The sequence below is a fragment of the Orcinus orca genome, chromosome 1 (assembly GCF_937001465.1).
Source record: "Orcinus orca chromosome 1, mOrcOrc1.1, whole genome shotgun sequence".
Taxonomy (NCBI): Eukaryota; Metazoa; Chordata; class Mammalia; order Artiodactyla; family Delphinidae; genus Orcinus; species Orcinus orca.
In genome coordinates this window covers 127,323,562-127,342,244 of record NC_064559.1, presented here as the reverse complement: position 1 = coordinate 127,342,244, position 18,683 = coordinate 127,323,562, and the positions used below count along the sequence as shown (strand labels likewise).

The 18,683-nt window shown below is 37.2% G+C and overlaps 1 protein-coding gene across 2 annotated transcripts in view; it reads right to left on the bottom strand.

The window, feature by feature from the left end:
* Window positions 1-358: 358 nt before the first annotated feature.
* DPYD (dihydropyrimidine dehydrogenase) overlaps window positions 359-18,683 on the bottom strand; it is a 795,698-nt gene continuing 777,373 nt past the window's right edge. For both annotated transcript variants that reach the window (XM_004263062.3, XM_033437294.2), the window contains 2 exons: window positions 4,632-4,772; window positions 359-1,561 (listed from right to left, as the gene is read on the bottom strand). In XM_004263062.3, coding sequence (XP_004263110.1) covers window positions 1,391-1,561; window positions 4,632-4,772 — 312 coding nt within the window. In that variant the 3' untranslated portion in view covers window positions 359-1,390. The remainder of the gene's footprint in view (window positions 1,562-4,631; window positions 4,773-18,683) is intronic.

The following is an 18,683-nucleotide window of genomic DNA, read 5'->3' as shown; positions in this document are numbered from 1 at the left end:
ATTAGATTTGAACTAGCTTGATATGTATGACTGACTGTGAATGGAATTTGCTGTAGAATTAACACCAAACTGCTCTACCAAGAGATAGCAAAAGACCGTGTTATTTAATAATGCTTTATAAAATTTTATTTGGTATTATTCAATCATACAGATTTTGTGGTAAATGTGCATTTCTAAAAGTGCATAATCAAACATTTAATTTTTCTTGATCTTGCATTTGTCATAGAAATATGCCACAGATGATTACATAAAGATTCACTACTTATGGATTCATATTAAAATATGCCACAAAGAAGAGATAAACTAATTTATAGGATGCTATTTGCTGATTATGAAAATAGAGAAATACAAAAATATTATTTGGCAGTAACAGAAAATATTTCTTTTTTATTTAATTACTTTCAAAATTCCACATAAACACTAAAATAAAGAGTTGGTAAAGTGGTATCACACATTTAATATATATTTCCAATACTATATTTTTCATTCTTGAATGATGAAGCACATGACCCACTGCTGTATAATCTGGGTTGTGTTCAAACATTAATTGCTGTAATCATGAAGGTTACTATTAGAAGCAGATAGAACAGATCTGTGCACAGCAAAAGAGTGGCTTTAACCAGAGCTCCGTCCTAACACATCTTACTTTGTTAGGAACATAGTTTAAATATTTAAAGAAGAATGTCATGTTGATTCATTGGTGGCATTTGGACACCCATCTAAGGACTGAGTGATGAATAGCACAGTGTGATATGAATGGTTACTAAATACTCTCGCCTTCAGTATCCAGCACCAAAAAGAAGTTATTTCAGCGAAGGGGCCTGAAAAAAGTTTCCCAAATCCTTGTTGGCTTTCTTTTCCTGCCACAGAAAATTATTATGTGACTTCATTTGAGCTTTATGGAGCTAATTACCTTTGCTTAGAAACAGAGTTAAAATTAAATGTAATTTTTAATTATAAAATGTTGCCTTGGAAACATTTGCTCATAAGTTAAATTGTACTTTGTTCTAAAATACTTATTTCTTTTACAATTAGAAATCAAAGACAGAGCCCAGCATAGGGCAATTTGGAAACTGTAGTATTAATTGCCACAAAACTGCTAATATTTTTCATAATGGACAACTGATGGTGAACATCCAATTAACTGCTACACAGTTATATTTAACAGCTCTCCTCAGAAAAGAATTATTCTATTTTACGACCATTAACTGAATGGTCACTGGCAGTAGACATTTTTAAAATTTAGAAATTTCTTTAGAAATTATCTTTTTTTATTTAGAAATTATATGTTTGTTTGAATTTAGAAAGAGCTGAGCATAATGATCACAATTAAAAAGATCAGCATAAGTAGGTGACCTCAAGGTCCACAGCAACTGTTTCACAAATCACCTTAAGACACGGGATTCACAGCCAAGGGCAAGCCTCTCTTTGGTTCATAAGGTGTTGTCCTGGAAACCATTCTGATGCAGTCGATAATAGGGCAGACGGAGAGACACAGGGTACAGCCTGTACAAGTGTCAGTAATGGTGGGCAGGTGGGTTTCAGGATCAAACTGGATAGCCTGCGAACAGAAATAAAGAGTCTTGCTGTCACTGCCCACAAAGGTCAAGAATGCCCCCATTTTAGCATCAACGTTTTTTTCCACTGCAGGAGAGCTGCACTTGGAGACAACTACGCCCAGCACCGTGGTGCAGCTATAGCAACAGTTGAGCTGCCAGGGAGAAGGAAAAAAAAAAAAAAGGACAAAAAAAAAATGCCTTTAAAATTAGAAACACAATGTTTAAAATTCCTTAGAGGTATTTTTCTCTCTTTGTGTGAGGAAAATATTTCATAACATAGTAACTCTCTAGTGTCCTGTGTTCTGAGAAGAACACAGGTCTTGTCAGTCTGACCATGACTGGGCAGGTGTCAGCTACCTGAGGGGGGCAGGGTGCTTCCACACCTTGTCCTTCTCGCACTCATGGTTCTCGGCAGTGGAGAAACGTCACTGTCAGATGGGGCAATGAATGCACTTGTTTGGATTTCAAATTATGTGTGTAGTGTTTAGAAGAAGGCAATAGGAAAAAAAATTAGCTTAAGTGCCAGCTTTCAGGTTTGAGGATTTCCAAGCTGATTCTAGGCATTACCCGACCACCAAGGGGAAAAATCACTGAAAGATGGGAGCCTGGACACCGCTTCCTGGTCCTGGCCTGACACTCCTCAGCTGGGAGAACCAGGATAAGTCTTCCAGCTCTAAAACTGCTCAGGATTTTGAGAAATTCAATAATTTATTCCATTTCCCCCCCTCCCTTCTTTCCTTCCTTCCTTTCTTTTAACATGAAGCAATCTATAATGTGCAATGAAAATACCTAGTGTGAAATTTACAATTAGATTTTTATTTAAAGTCATGATGATTATTTGTTAAAGAGAGAAACATTTGTTTCCAAATGTTATAACATTTCTTATTTGGAAACAACATGCAAGAATTTCCATCTAGGGGAGACTTCAGGGTAGATACGTGGGGGCAGAGGGGACTTGAGGACTTGTCTGGAATCTTGCAGAACAATTTGATGTTTTTACTCAGATGGTGCACTAATTTGGAGGAACGAGCTAGGGGGCTGAGCAAAATTATGAGGGTCATTAAGCCCCCGCCTCACTCCAGATACTCCTTGAGGCCAGGTCTGCAAATCTTACATTTTGAAATAATTACTGAATTCTGTTGTGTTTTTTTTTCCTGTGTCATACAACATGCTATATAATCCAATTCAAAATATTTTTTATGTTTAAACTTTTCCTCCCCCAAATGAGGCTACTTGTAACTATAATTTTTTTCTCTTTTATGCACATAAAAATGAAAATGGTCTCAGAGTAAATTATGTCAGGCTGCTTAATATTTTTTAAAAATTTCTGATCTTTAAGGAAACAACCATATATCTGAACAAGAACTATAGTTATGACAAACTATTAGAAAATTTGTCTAAACAAATTGTTGCTATGTTTTGTAAAACAACATCTCAGATGGCTGTTTAAATGAGTAAAAGCTATTTCTCTTCTTTATGTACCCTTTTATAAATAGAAATCCAAGAAACAATTGATGAAAATAAAATAATACTTATGTTTTAGAAATCTTAAACTTTGGGCTTCCCTGGTGGCGCAGTGGTTGAGAGTCCGCCTGCTAATGCAGGGGACACGGGTTCATGCCCCAGTCTGCGAGGAACCCACATGCCACGGAGCGGCTGGGCCTATGAGCCATGGCCGCTGAGCCTGCGCGTCCGGAGCCTGTGCTCCGCAACAGGAGAGGCCACAACAGTGAGAGGCCTGCGTACCGCAAAAAAAAAAAAAAAAAAAAAGAAATCTTATACTTTGAAAATTTGCAAACATGTAAAACTTTTCAGTTGAAGATTTTGATTTTCTATTTTTTATCCTTTAGAGACATAAGAGTCAAAGGACTTTTAAAATCTTTTTAAATGTATAATTGTGATTTTTTTCCCCTCATTAATAAGATTATTTTTGCTAAAATTGTACCAAGGCTAGAATTCCAAGGTGGGAGTAATAACCTCTAAGATTTAAGATGTTAGAACCCTGATGCTGTGATTTTAGTGATGAAACTTCCTTACTTATCTCTGATTGGTTAATTAGAGAAAAGAAGAAATGAAAATGAATGTGATATGATTAGCATTTTCAAAGTAACTGTTAGAGACACTTCTCAGATAGAAAAAAAGTGATACAAGGGTGAAAACTTGGTATAGAAGTAGTGTTAAATTAAGGAAGAAGAGATTTTTAAAAAATTAAAATTATGTCTGTCATACCTGTATTAGGTGATCAGAAGAATATGTAATATCGTACCACAAGCAAATAGGAACTTTCTCCAAGCTGAATAAGGTAAATGAACTACAATTTTTAACAATGGCCAGTTTATCTAATTTGAAAATTCATTAATCATCTTAAAGGGATCTTATTTTACTTTATTATACTTCTTTATAGCTTGAAATATTTAATGAAAATAATATTATTCTGTAGTTTTTAGCCTGAAGACAGTTGAATGCCCATTTTTTCTTTATTGTTCCATGGCAGACTCTCAGCTGAAGGCTGAGGAACTGGAAAGAATCTCTGGATCATTTCATGTGGTAGGAATACAACTTGTTGACTCTTCCAGCTATAGAGGAATTTCTGGTCCCAACCAGCCCATCTAGTTGGTGGGAAAATGCTTTTTCTTTCTAAATGAAGCTCAATCAATACTGAATGGAAGAGCATTACTCTTTTGGTAGAAGGAAGCAAGTTCTTTCAGGGTCATGGCAATAAATTGTAGCTCTTTTCCCTCTGCATGAGAGCATAATGCTTCCTCATGGGCATAATTGTGTGAATTTCTTTTTTTGTTTGAATTCTTCCTTCCAATTTAATGAGTGATGAAATGATACTAAAACAGTACTGTGCACTGAATGGTGACATCGTTAGTATGAGTTATGGCTTCCCTTTAAAAAAAAAAATCACTATGTTATGAGGGTGAGAGGACAGAGAGCTATGTCACTGCTGAGTAGCAATGTTTGGCACGTCTGGTCTGAATCCCACACTTTGTGACAGAAGATGCTTTCTGCTACAAAAGCCAAGAAGAAACATGCCTCACAGCATCCTAATTGCAGCAGGATTCTTACCTGGTAGCCAGAGTCATTACAGGTCATGTAGCATTTGCCACAGCTGATACACATTTCTTCATCAATCACAGCCACAACTTGCTCTAAGGTGCTCAGTTCACCAAATGTTCCAAGGTACTGCAGTGCTTTTCCAATCACATCCTGAAAGATAGGCACTGAATTACTTACAGTGTTCATTGTAAAACATTGCCATGTGATGATTAGTATCTGTCCAAATTTCCCTGTTTTTATAAAATCCTGCATTATATAACTTAGAAGGTTTTGGATACTGTAGTTCTCACAGATATACTTTTTATAATTATAGCTTACATATTTCTGTCTCCTGAAAGATGGGCTTTCTGTATATATCTAGCGTAGAAACACAAGACCTAACTAATTGCATTCATCAGGTTTTCTACAAATGATCTAAATCAGTGTTTCTGTGGACAGAAGAAATGACACCCTTTTCAGTGGTTGTGGCTTACTTTTTCTCAATTTTGGACTTTGAATGATCCAAAAGTAATGAAAAGTGACAAAGGGTAATGCACTGATACTAGAAAACTTTAGATTGCTAGGAATGAGGGGAATAAAAATGTGGACACTATGCATTTATAGCACTGCATTTGGAGTCTAGATTTCATTTAGAAGAGTGCTTTGATAGCATACCCACCTGTCATGTCTTGAAGAGTATATTTCACTATTTAAAAATTCTAATTTATGTTAATTAATTAGGTTAATTTAATAGCTAAATAAGATGTTCTTTTACTATTAAAGAACTAGGATTTTCTTCATTCACCACTGAAGATTTTTCATGCTGTTACACATTGCTTTGTTCTTCATATTAATTGGAAGTGTGCTTAATATGTGAAGCACAGAAGATGTTTCATCAACAATAAGAAACACTTTGTTTCATAAAACAAAACAGAAGAATGTAACAATGTTTGTAAAATTAGTATGCTGTCAAGATTTTCTGCTTCTGTTTTTAACTTTTAACAAGACAATCTTTTGTTTGAATTCAAGGTGGTTTGACTCACATTTAAAGCCACCTTCCTATATTCTCTATGGTATCTTATTTTCTGTTCTTCTTTTTATGACCTTGGTTACCCTTTTTTACTCTATTTTTTCCCGATTTCAGCTCTAAATGACAATATGCTCATGACTTTGAGCTTTTAAACTGAAACAAAGCTTACATAATTATATACCATTCGTGTGTCTCTCAAAAAATAAGGTGATCAAAAACTTACTGTCTTGACTATTTTCTTTTCAGTGTGTTGAAGGTATAATTTCAGTGATACCACAGTCTGTTTGTAGAGGGGGGGCACTTGATGTCCAAGTCAATATCTCCATTCTGAATTTCTCTCACAGACTTAAGATCTACTTTTATCAGCTGCATGATAAGCACTGTCATTAGAATTTGGTATGTCAAATTCACCCCTCACCGAATTTTTCATCAGCATCACAAAACTGGATCTTCCTTCTGATTTCCTTAGTCTTACTAACACTGTTAGGATTTCTTCAGTCACTGAGGCTTGAAATTTCAGAGCTGTATTTCACTCTGACTTCTCCCTACTCCAAGATCTCATTAGTTGCCAAGTCTTCTGAGCTCTGGATCTGCAATATCTTCTGAATCCTCTTTCCAAGTCTACTATAATCTTTAACCATTACTAATTAATTTCCCATTACTTCTAATGTACTTATAAGAGCCTACATGTCTCATCCTCTTATTCTCCCTTTCCTTTCTACCTTATGCAGTGTTGTCATCTTCATCTATGCTGTAGAGCACAGCTTAAATGTTCTCACTACCTTACTCAAAAATCTGTTGAATTAAATACAGTTTCACATTTAAGTCTAGCATTTAAGGCTTTCTACCAACTAGTCTTTTTTGGTCTTATTTCTCACTTCCGAACACCATGTGCTTTAGCTACACTGGACACATGCCCTACACTGAACACACTTGTCAGTCAACTCCTCTGGCACCTAATTTTATCTTGAGTCCTCTGTCCAGAATACCCTTCCTTCCCATCTTCACTTTGAAAAATCCCGTCCATCCTTCAAAGACATCTCACATGCCACTACTTCCTGAAAATCTCCTTAATTCTTCCTTCTCCTTTCCTAACCAAATTGAAGGTGTGATCTCCCGCTTCTTCATTCTCTTCTTCCTTTGTCTCCTACATCTTTTCCTCCTGCCCTTTTCCCCTCTTCATCCTCTCTCTCTCCCCCTCCTACCAATGCAATGGCCTAGAGTGTTTTATCTATTATGTGGAACTAATGGTTACAGATTACTTTGAGTTCTTACTATGTATCAGGCCAATGCCATAATTTTTAAGCATTTTCTCATTTAAATCTCACACATTTTATAGAGGATGAGCTTATTGACATTTAAGGTATAAAATTAAATAAATGATGAAGCAGGGATTCAGACCAGTGCTGCCTAACTTCAAATTCTATGATCATAAGCACTCTGCTTTACTGGCTCATCGGTTATTTCTCTATTTAGCAAAGTTTACTTCATGTTGTAGGTATTTTCTACATTCAGCTCCTTATTTGCAGCCTCTTAGGAGGCTTTATTCATCTTTGTATCTCATGTTGTGTATCTTGCTCCTCAGATCACTGAAACATAATGGGTACTCAAATCTTTGTTAAAATAAATGTATCTTTAGTTTTTCTATATACTAAATATTCAGCAAAATATTAGGCATACAGTTGTATGAGCTAACAGCTACTTTTTGATTTACCGAATACTTTTATTAATATGAGATTCACAAAAAGATTTAAGTACCTCTTTAAATACAAAATAATCATAGTCAACGTATCTGGATATGTTTAATATTTTCTAATATTTTAAGACAGCAAATGCATGAGGTCACTCTATGGCTGTAAAAGACTCTACGTGGTAGAAAATAATTTTTTCAATCTAGTAAACAAATTAGCCAGAACAGCTGTTTCATTGAATTAGATCATGGCTTGACTGAAATCATCAGTAAATATTCAAAAGATGATTAAACAGGAAACTCCTTAGATGGTCATCCAGCTTATAAGGCTTATTCCAAAGAAACAGTGCATATTTCTAAGGTATTTTATTGAAGGAAGCAAATTCACATTCTGTGTATATCAAATACGCCTTTTGCTCTATATTGGAGATTTGCTGTTGTCATTTATTAAAACATCATTGTTTAATGCAAAACTAAATCAAACAAAGTCCTTGGAGCCTCTAAAAATTATTTACACATGGTGTTAAAAATCACCCCTCATTCATCATAGTATACATAGAAAATTATGTATATATATATTTAATCTGGAAGAGGATAAAAGAATGGCAACAATTTTAAGTTATTTTGTAAAGAGTAATCAAAGAAAATGAATTATCATTCTATGTGGCAGAAAACGTGGACATTTGTTTAAAACTCAAAGCTTCCAGGTAGTACTGCCAGCTTATAAATACCCTTGAGTACACGTTCTGGAATTTGGAGTTTGCTGAAAGTTGCATATAATCAGTAAAGCACATATGGCTAGTCTAGTCCCTGTTGGACACATACCTGTGGAGATTAGGGTACCTACATTCATTATTCCAAGCAGGGTGTGGATATACAAAGGTCGCACGATCTGCTATAGCCATCCCTGATTAGTGGAAAAGTTTATGTATGAATGTGTATGTGGGAAGAGTGATGCCAAATTCTTTAAAGTGTAGGTGATGCATGTGGTTTAAATATGTTTTCCCAAAATTAACATTGGGAAGCAGTACAGAATTCTAGAATCACATCTTTGTCAATTAATTATTTGTTTGGGATAATCAGAAGTATTTTTAAAAACTAGATCAGTCAATATTTCTGTCTGATATAAAGTTTGGGATCAAAAGTGAGGAACTAGAGGGCCCCCATCCCATCCCTGCTGCATCATACTTAATGTATTAGGCTTAGTATGACTTTCTTACTTTTGGCCTATTTTTTTTTACGGGTGATTGAAGTATTTTCAAGTTGTGATTGATATCTGGCGTGTTAACTGTCCTTAGATTTAAGTCTTCTACACATCTGATTAGCATACTATTTACGATACCTGTAAAAATGTGTCATTCAAAGGCCAGGACCAAGGACAGTGTGCTGTGGGCAATCACTATGATGTCTATCCAAAACAGATCAAAATTATTTGGACGTAGCTGTTTAATTACTTTACCATTTCCTTATCTGTACCATTACCAATGTCACAGGCTCTTATCTGTTATATCAAGTTCACTGCTTGCCTAATAAACCTATCAAAATAGGAAATGAGATAATTTGGTTTGTTCTCACAGAATTTATGCTGACACTTGATACTTTCTTCCTTTACTAATGCTCTCAAGTCAAAAGTTTAATGATCCTTAATGAAGCTTTCTGGTCTACTTCTATCTTTTCTTCACTCCCCTTGCCACATCAACCTTTTCCTTTTCTAAAGAACCTAGAGCACCATTTAATTTTTAGCAGTGTGATACAGCAATATCATACTAAAATAGTTTCAAAAATACAGCATACAATTTATTTTTGATATTCTATATAATGTCCTCCGAGCTAGGAGACAGGGATGGTGACTGTACAATTAGATAGGGAAGTCTTGAGTTTAAATTCAGTAGAACTCTGATAACAGGACTCAGTGTGAATAAGCTGAGTTGGGAGGGCAGAGACAAAGCATGATTCAGGAAATAAAATAGTAAGTAAATTAGTGGAGAAGGTAAGAGAAACAAGCAAACCAAGAGATGGGGTAGGAGCTAGTGAGGACCTGGGAACTGAAGTGGGTGAGAGAGGGTGGAGTGGAAGGGAGCTTGTTACTGAGACAGATGGGTGAGGTTTGGGTGTAGTCAATATTGGTTCAGTAGAGAGCTGTGGCCCTGATCACTGTATTCTTTTTATGTGGGCTGGCTCAGGCTTTAAAGTAGCAAGTTCTTGCCAGACACTTTGGATTTAAATACATTTAATGAGGCTAAATGTGATATGTTTCTACTTTATCCTTACCTATCTTGGGCTTCACCTCTCGAATATGTTTTCCTTATCCTTTTCAGTTCTAAAAGCATTCTTTATGGGGATGCTACAAAGATAACAGGAGCTGAACAGTTCTAATTGTAAGTTAACAGTATACCATCTGCTCTAAGTAGTGGGTGTATTCTCTTTTTTTTTTTTTCCTTTTAATAGACAAAATACATTTCCATTTTTCCTAATATTTTCTCCAAATTCAGATAATTTGAGGCTTTGGTATTTCTGAAACACTTTAAAATCCTGATGCCACTCTTTTATGATCATCGTTGGTAATGTGATCTCTATTTTCTCATATGACTATTCAATACTGAGTTATCTAAATGCTTTACTCTTTTCCTATTCCTCGTGAAACTCAGAGATCATGTCACCAAATTTCAATTTGACAGCCTCTCATTCTTCTTGATCCATGTTCAGGTTAGAGCTCTGACTACAGGATTGTTTTCTATTGTTGTTTCTGAGCTCCCTGAAAGTAGATTTACTATAGGTGGCATACTTGTACATTTAAGTTTAGACTTCCTTTCTGTGGCCTAACAAACTCTACGATGATATGGGATGGTTACTTTCCTTCAAGATTCTTTTAGCTACCATTTTCCCCAAACAGATTTTTATAAGGAACCAGAAATAAGTCAATGCAGTAAGTCTCTCATTGCTTCTCTCTCCTTTGTGAGATTAAATTTCCAACATGGCAATTCAATAGTTTTGCCAATGTTTTGCCTTTAGTGGAGTGGAATTTTCATCTGAAGTCTGTAAAGGCTTACATCGCTGCTCTATCTTGCCTGTCCGTATTAACCATCTAGTTATGGGGTCTCTGATGTAGTCCCGGAAAACATTTCTGTTTTCCTTTCATTTCACTCTCCTGCAGCTGCTTCCTCCATGCTTCACTTTCACGTTTGTGGATTTCCATGCATGTGTATATCTTTTTGACATATACTGTTCCTCCCCCAGCCCTTTCGTCAGACTTATTTATTCCAAAGAAGATATAACTTTCCATCATCATATTCCAGTCAGGAATCACATCTCAAAACATCCCCGTAAGACTTAAGAGTTGATTTTCACCATATTCTGTTCATGTGTTTTAAAGTGCAGTCTGATAATTTTTCATCTGCTATTTGTCTGTATATAGACAACTGAGAATGTTAATGCCTCCTGCCCATTTCTCTGGTATCTTCTGAAAATTGCTGGGAAAATCCTCTACTATTTTTCTTCCTGTGTCATCCCTTTTATGCTCCATAGTATCTAATATGCCTTACAGTTATATATGAGTACTTTTCTCCTTCCCCTCACAACTCAATTGAAATAATAAACCTCTCGATTAGACTCACTGGTCTCCTGCCAACACTGTCTTGCCAGTCTTATGAGATGCAGTCTATCTCTTCCTAGAAGCAGCAGGAAGAGATGAAAACATCACTAGTGCCCCTAAACCATTCATTTTCCTACCCAGAAATTCAAAGACGTTAGAGATACATTCCTGGCTTCATAAAGAGAATGAGAATTCATTCTCAAATATATCAACAGAAGTGGGAAGCATTCGGGGAACTTTATAAGCCTTGGCAGACTCTCAAATCTCTGTTATATGCTGCCTGGGACTAAAGCACGTTTCTCATTTAGCAGGGCCAAATGTGCACACTGTCACTTCAGTTCTCTTCAGCCAGGAGATAAAACGGCTTCCTATTTGGTTTCTTTTCTCTAGCACAGGTGAACCTGTGGAATGTGTTAGGAGCTTCTTCAGAAGGTCCTGGTTCATCTTTTAGAAGGAGACCTTTACATCTATTGCTGGAGGTCAGTTGTCTTTTTCTTACTTTATCTCATTCTTCCCCTTCCCCTTCAGCACTGATTTTGATTACCCTCCTCTTCCTCAGAAGCCTTTTCTTTCACAAAAGCGACAGCTCCGCAATATGGCAATATGTATGGTAAATGTGTCACTATGAAATGGAAATCCAGATGTAGGGTTGATAAAGAGGAAATTGACTGGACGCCAGGCTGACGCTAGGGCCCCAGACTATTCCCTGTGGTAGGACTGACAGCCTCTGAGACCATTTTTTAGCTTCCAAGGACGCAAGGGGAAGCTGGATACCATGTTGGCTAGTGAAGACTACTGGTTCTCAAGGACCCCCTAGTCACAGTGTAACACTGGGAGTAACCACTCTTGACGCTCTAGCTGAAATCCTTAAATGTTTAATCAGTATATCCCCTCGCCCTTTTACATCATGTTAAGACTGAGCAAGAAAACTGGATTATTTTCCTCATTACTGCCTCTCAGTTTGGTCCTTTCTAGGAAATCCTATTGAACAAAAGAATGAGTTTTGTATTGGATTTAAGGTCCCATGGCTGCATTTATTCCAAGTATGTATTAACACTATGCTTTGCAAACATACTCATATGCTTGAAATGCCACCTTCTTTTTTTTTTTTTTTCCTTTCATGAGAGACAGAAGAAGATAGTGATTAAGGACCAAGTTTTAGAGCCAGATTTTGGAATCAAGTCTTGGTTTTCATGTCTTCCTAGCTGTGTGACCTTAGACAAGTTATTTAACCTCTCTGTTTATTAATTACTTAATCAGTAAAATAGGGAAAATATGGATACCTGATAGGGTTATGGTGAGGATTAAATGAGTTAATTCACAAGCATGCAGAACAGTGCCTGAAACCTCATAAGTACTCAATAAATATTAGCTTTTATTATTAATTCTCTGCTTAATTAACACTAATTTATTAAACTCCATGTTAAATATCACCATCTCTGTGAAGCTTTGCACAATTACCCGAGGCGGAACTAATCCCTTTCACTCCTCTGCGTTCCCAGAGCATTTTGTACATATTTGATTGAACTGTAAATAATTTTTAACATGTGTCTTTCTCCCTTGTTAGACTGTGAGCTCCGTAAGGATAGATATCTCTCTTTTTAAAATTCATGTTGTATTCCCAGTTTCCTGGATTGCAGTGAGTGCATAATAAATATATGTTAGCACTACATCTCCACCAAGATCAGGAAAAACCTGGTGCCTTGAACCATACCTTGTTAGTCTCTGGACGAAGACCCAGTCCTGAGCACACTGCTAAGGTCACATAGCAAATACTCAATAAATACTTACTGATTGACTGATATTGAAACTGCCTACTTCTGAAGCAGCAGACCATTAAGTCTTATCTGAGGCATTTGAAAGAAAAGAACAAAAGATGAGATCTATTGAGCATGGCTTGCTTAGAAATAATATTGTCACACTCATAACCAGAGAAGATGGGGGTAGATTAGAAACTTGAATCCATGACTGAAAAACTTGTTCAGACAAGAGGGGCTTAGTCAACTTTGTGGGACACTGGGGCCCTTTCTATAGCAGATGGGGAATAATATACTGTGCTAGCTGAGAGGATAAACAAAGCAATGGCATGGAGTTTAAACTATTGAACAGAGGAATCTATAAAGAGGCCAGCAGCGAGTAGGGAAGAAACATGCTAAAATAAACAGATAGGTGGACAGGGAAGATATTAAGCACGAAAACAGATAACGCAGGCCCTCAGGAAAAAGGGGAGATGGAAAAATGGTATGTCAAGAACAGAAGAAACACTGTAGGGAAAACATAAAAGTAATGATGAAGCAGCAGAGGGAAGTACGTAGCATGCCTGGGTAAGTGTGGTACAATAAAACAATAAAAGCACAAGAAGAAATGTCTGATTCACATGCAGAGAGAAAATGACTCTTAAAGGGAACGTGGCTGTTAATTTCAATGGGGACTGAACAACCACATGGCCGCATCATCCAGATGGAGTCTAAAATAATGGGCAAGGGGGCAAGGGACTCGTGAGAAAATGACAACAACTGTGGCTCCTTACATTTGAATAGAACTATGCCTCGTGCAATACTTTCACACACATCATTTCATTTAGAACAATGGAATTGAGGTCTTCCGGCCTTATCTAGTATTTATTCTCCTTCCTGCCAATCTCCCACCTAGATTGTTACAACAGCCTTCTAACCAGCCTTCCTGCTTCTGTCCTTGCCCATCTAGGATCTTGTATCAACACCGCAGACAGAATGAGCCTTTGAAAAATTTTGTCAGATCACATCATTCTTCCTTTTAAAAAGCCTCAATAGTTTCCTGCCAAGGACTTTCCTACTTCGGGGTCTTTGCATTTTCTGTTCCTTCTGAATGGAACGTTCTCCCCCGACCCCGATATCTATCTGCATTTATCACTCTCTCACTCTTTGAAGTGTTTACTCATATGCCATTTAACCAGGCAGGCATCTCCTGATCAACCTCTCCAGCAATTACTTTTCCCCTAATCCTGCTGTATCTTCTCCACAGCACTGTGACCATCTGACGTAGTATGTACCCACTCGTTCATTTGTTTATTGTCTGTTCTATAATGTAGACACCAAATGTAGACACCACGAGAGCTGGGCTTTTGTTTTGTTCACTACTGAATTGCTAGAGACTAGAGTAGTGCTGGAACATAGTGGGTGGATGTTAATAGTTGTTGGATGAATGACAAAATGGATGTATGGGTGAATAGGACAATTATTGCCAACTGGAAATTGGAATCTCAGTGGTTACGTGTGAAAGGCAAAATGAAACAATACCAGATGTCCTTGCCAAGATGAGCAGTGCTTTCTGACCTGTGGACCACTTCCTCATTCTTAAGACTTCCTCTATTTTTTTCTCCACGTCATCATTTCCTTCTGGTTATTCTCTTATTTCTTTGATCACTTGTTCCCATTTGCTTCCCCAGAACTTCCTACTCCCTCATAGGGTATTAGGTTAAGCAAGAAATGAAGAAAATATACGTGAAGCTTCTGTCTTGTGTCTGGCACCCAGTAGGCGGTCAGCATGTCAGTTCTTTTTTCTTTATATCATCCAGCACAGGTGCAAAATTAGTTTGAGTTCACTAATTTCAATATGCTCAAATCTAAATTTTTCACCCCACATTAAAAAACTCATCAAACCTAAAACACCAAGAATAAAACCCTGATTCATTATCTTTCATTTTTCTTTATCTCAGTTAGTGGGACTATCAAAAATCTAATCATCTTAGTCTCCTTATTTTCAACTCCTTACTGTCCCTTATACCTCAGTATATAAAGAGAATCATCAAATTTTAGAGGGAGAATTATCAAGTCTTCATCAACTTAACCTCTGTTTCTGTTTCCATAACCATGGCCACTCACCAAATCTAGGACCACATTATGAATCACCGGGAACAGCCCTTTTTCCACTTACCCCTCTAATCACTACCCAGTCTACAGGGCTCCTTAAACGCCAGTTCCTCAGAGAGGCCTTCCTCATCTCCTTCAATCTAAATTAGGTCTTGCTATGAAAGACTCCACACATCCTGTATTTTTCTTTATTGTTTGTATTACAAATATAGCTTTATATTATTAGTGTGATTCTTTGTTTTAATACCTGTTTCTTTCTCTATTCTGTATGCTTCATGAGGACAGAGGCTGTGGCTGTTTTATTTTTTGTACTATAGATGCTCAATTCCTAGCACACTGCTTGTCTCATGGTAGGTATATGATAAAAATTTCCTGAAAAATATATGGACTTCTTCAAAACTTCCAACTTGGTTGACTTCCAGAGCTTTATGTATTCCTACTAACATTCTTGAGTTCACTTTATTGGACATATGGAAATGGAGGGTCACCCTAACCTGTTATCTACTTCAAGCTGTCCATTCCTAACATCATAACTAATAGTGGGTAACATATACAGTATTTAGGATATGTTTGGTGCAGGCTAAAAGCACTTCACACACTACCTAATTTATAATCCCATGAGGCAGACTTTTTTTTTTTTTTTGCGGTACGCGGGCCTCTCACTGTTGTGGCCTCTCCCGTTGCAGAGCACAGGCTCCGGACACGCAGGCTCAGCGGCCATGGCTCACGGGCCCAGCCGCTCCGCAGCATGTGGGATCTTCCCGGACCGGGGCACGAACCCGTGTCCCCTGCATCGGCAGGCGGACTCTCAACCACTGCGCCACCAGGGAAGCCCAGGCAGACTCTTTAATTATGTCCACTTTACAGATTAGTTAACCGAGGCAAGTTCATGTAGCTGCTAAATGGCAGTGGCATAATTTGAACCCAAGCAGCGTGACAGAGTAGTTCCAGGCTTAATTCAGGAAACTCTTTTCCCATAAATATAATCTTCTAAAATCTTATAAACCTTGCTACATCTTTCAATGAAGGAAATAGCTTCTTAAGACTTTCTAGCAGTCACTTTCTTCAAACACAGGCTACTTACTAAAATGACACTGGTAAGCCCAAATTCAGTTTCATTACATGCCTATGGCATTGCAGTAGGTAGAAAATCATATGTCACTCTCTTATCCAAGATGACTTAATGTATTGTCTGGACTCCATTCCTTTCTTATTTGCCAAGGATATAGCTTCTTTAATCATGCCCTTTCTGGTAGCTGTAGCTATCCTTTCCTAGCATATAAACACATGCAAGCTTATACTATCCTAACATATACAAACCAACCTTTCCCTCTACTACATTTCTTCTTGTCACTTTCCTTTTGATCTTTCTCAAGTTCAGGGAAGAGTATTCCATATGCCTTGTCCTTAATTTTGAAACCTTTATTCACTCTTCAATTTACCACCTCCTGGATTCTACTTTTCACCACTCCACTGAACCTGCTTAGGCCAAGATAAGCTAAAATATGAAGGTCTGATGTTTATGCTAAGGAGTTTACCTTAAGATCATGCTTAAGATGTGGGAATTTTAAGCAAAGGGTAAAACAATCAGATTTGCATTTAACAAAGAATACTTCATAATAGTTGGAGGATACATTAGGTAAGAATGAGAAAAGAAGGTGGGAGGCCAGTTTGTAGAATATTTCAGAATTCCAGGAAAGAATGTATAAAGAACTTCCCTAAGACCTTTGCTGTAGGGAAGAGCAGAAGAGGAAGAGGACATGACATAAAAATGGTGGACATTGGTGAATGTCTATGATCCCATTCATGAGTGAGATGAGTCATAGGATGAAATCTAGGCCAAATTTCAGGTTTCTGCTTAGGTAAGAGGGTAGATAGAGTGCTGTTCGTTGAGACACAGGACTCAGGAGGAAGATCAGGCTTAGAAGGAATGATAATCAGTTTAGTTTGAAGTACGATGGCCTTTAGGCACCTTGCTTAGACTATTCAGGTGGAGGTATCCAGAAGATAGTGGGTGACACAGGTTTGAAGCATAAAAAGAGGTAGGGATGCAATCCAAAAATGGGCAGAAGACCTAAATAGACATTTCTCCAAAGAAGATATACAGATTGCCAACAAACACATGAAAGGATGCTCAACATCACTAATCATTTGAGAAATGCAAATCAAACCTACAATGAGATATCACCTCACACCGGTCAGAATGGCCATCATAAAAAATCTACAAACAACAAATACTGGAGAGGGTGTGGAGAAAAGGGAACCCTCTTGCACTGCTGGCGGGAATGTAAATGGATACAGCCACTATGGAGAACAGTATGGAGGTTCCTTAGAAAACTAAAAATAGAACTATCAATTATACGACCCAGCAGTCCCACTACTGGGCATATACCCTGAGAAAATCATAATTCAAAAGGAGTCATGTACCACAATGTTCACTGCAGCTCTATTTACAATAGCCAGGACACGGAAGCAACTTAAGTGTCCATCAACAGATGACTGGATAAAGAAGATGTGGCACATATATACAATGGAATATTACTCAGCCATAAAAAAGAAACAAAATTGAGCTATTTGTAGTGAGGTGGATGGACCTAGAGACTGTCATACAGAGTGAAGTAAGTCAGAAAGAGAAAAACAAATACCGTATGCTAACACATATATATGGAATCTAAAAAAAAGGTTCTAAAGAACCTAGGGGCAGGACAGCTATAAAGACGCAGACGTAGAGAATGGACTTGAGTACATGGGGAAGGGGAAGGGTAAGCTGGGACGAAGTGAGAGAGTGGCACGGACATATATACACTACCAAATGTAAAATAGATAGCTAGTGGGAAGCAGCCGCATAGCACAGGGAGATCAGCTCGGTGCTTTGTGACCACCTAGAGGGGTGGGATAGGGAGGGTGGGAGGGAGGGAGACACAAGATGGAGGAGATATGGGGACATATGTATATGTATAGCTGATTCACTTTGTTATAAAGCAGAAACTAACACATCACTGTAAAGCAATTATAGTCCAATAAAGATGTTTTTTAAAAAAAAAGAGGTAAGGATGGAAGATAGTTGAGTCGATATATAGGAAAAGTTTAAATGAATCATAAAGGGAAATGATATAGTAAGAAGGAAGCAGAGAGAGGAGTCCAGACACCATCATCATGTTCTCTCTCCACCCTTTTCTCTTATTGTACCCCAACCTGCAGCTGCTTCTGTCATGTGAAGCTACATGCTTCTACTTGAACTCATCAATCTTCTCCTCAAGGTCCACCTTCTGCTACCTTTTCCATCTGGTTCATATCAAGAAGAAAAGGGAACTATGTTGAACATATTTCAAAGTAAAGAATCAGCACTGTAGTAGAAGAAACATTTTTGTCTTCACAGAAATGTTAAAAGTAGTACTAAGGTCTTCGTTTCAAATAAGGGGCTTATAGCCAAGAATTTTGGACTTTGTCAGAAGGTTTTATTTGTAAAGTGTTTTGTTAAACTCTTCCTTATTAGACAAAGATTTACTTAAGGTATGAAACTTTTTATAGAAATTGGCCATCCTTATTGGAACTTTGTCTAACCCATTTCTGATTCACTCTTGAAAAGCTTTAGCGAATTCTGAGACACTGAACATTTAAATGTAAAGTAAGTCATGCAATTTATGATACATTTTTTTGTCATTGGATCATAACTTGAGAGAAGGAAGGAGTCACTTTAAAATGCAAATATTGAGATCTTGGAATGGTTGCTTATTTGTGAAAAAAAATTAAAGGTATAGCCATATCTGATACTTTAGAGCAGAACAAATTTTAGATTAATTAAATAATCAAATGTAAATTCCAAAAGAACCAGATGGGGTGAATGCATATGATCTTAAGGCAGAAAAAGCTAAACTAAGCAAATAAAGAAAGGGAGAAATCACAAAACTAGCTTTTG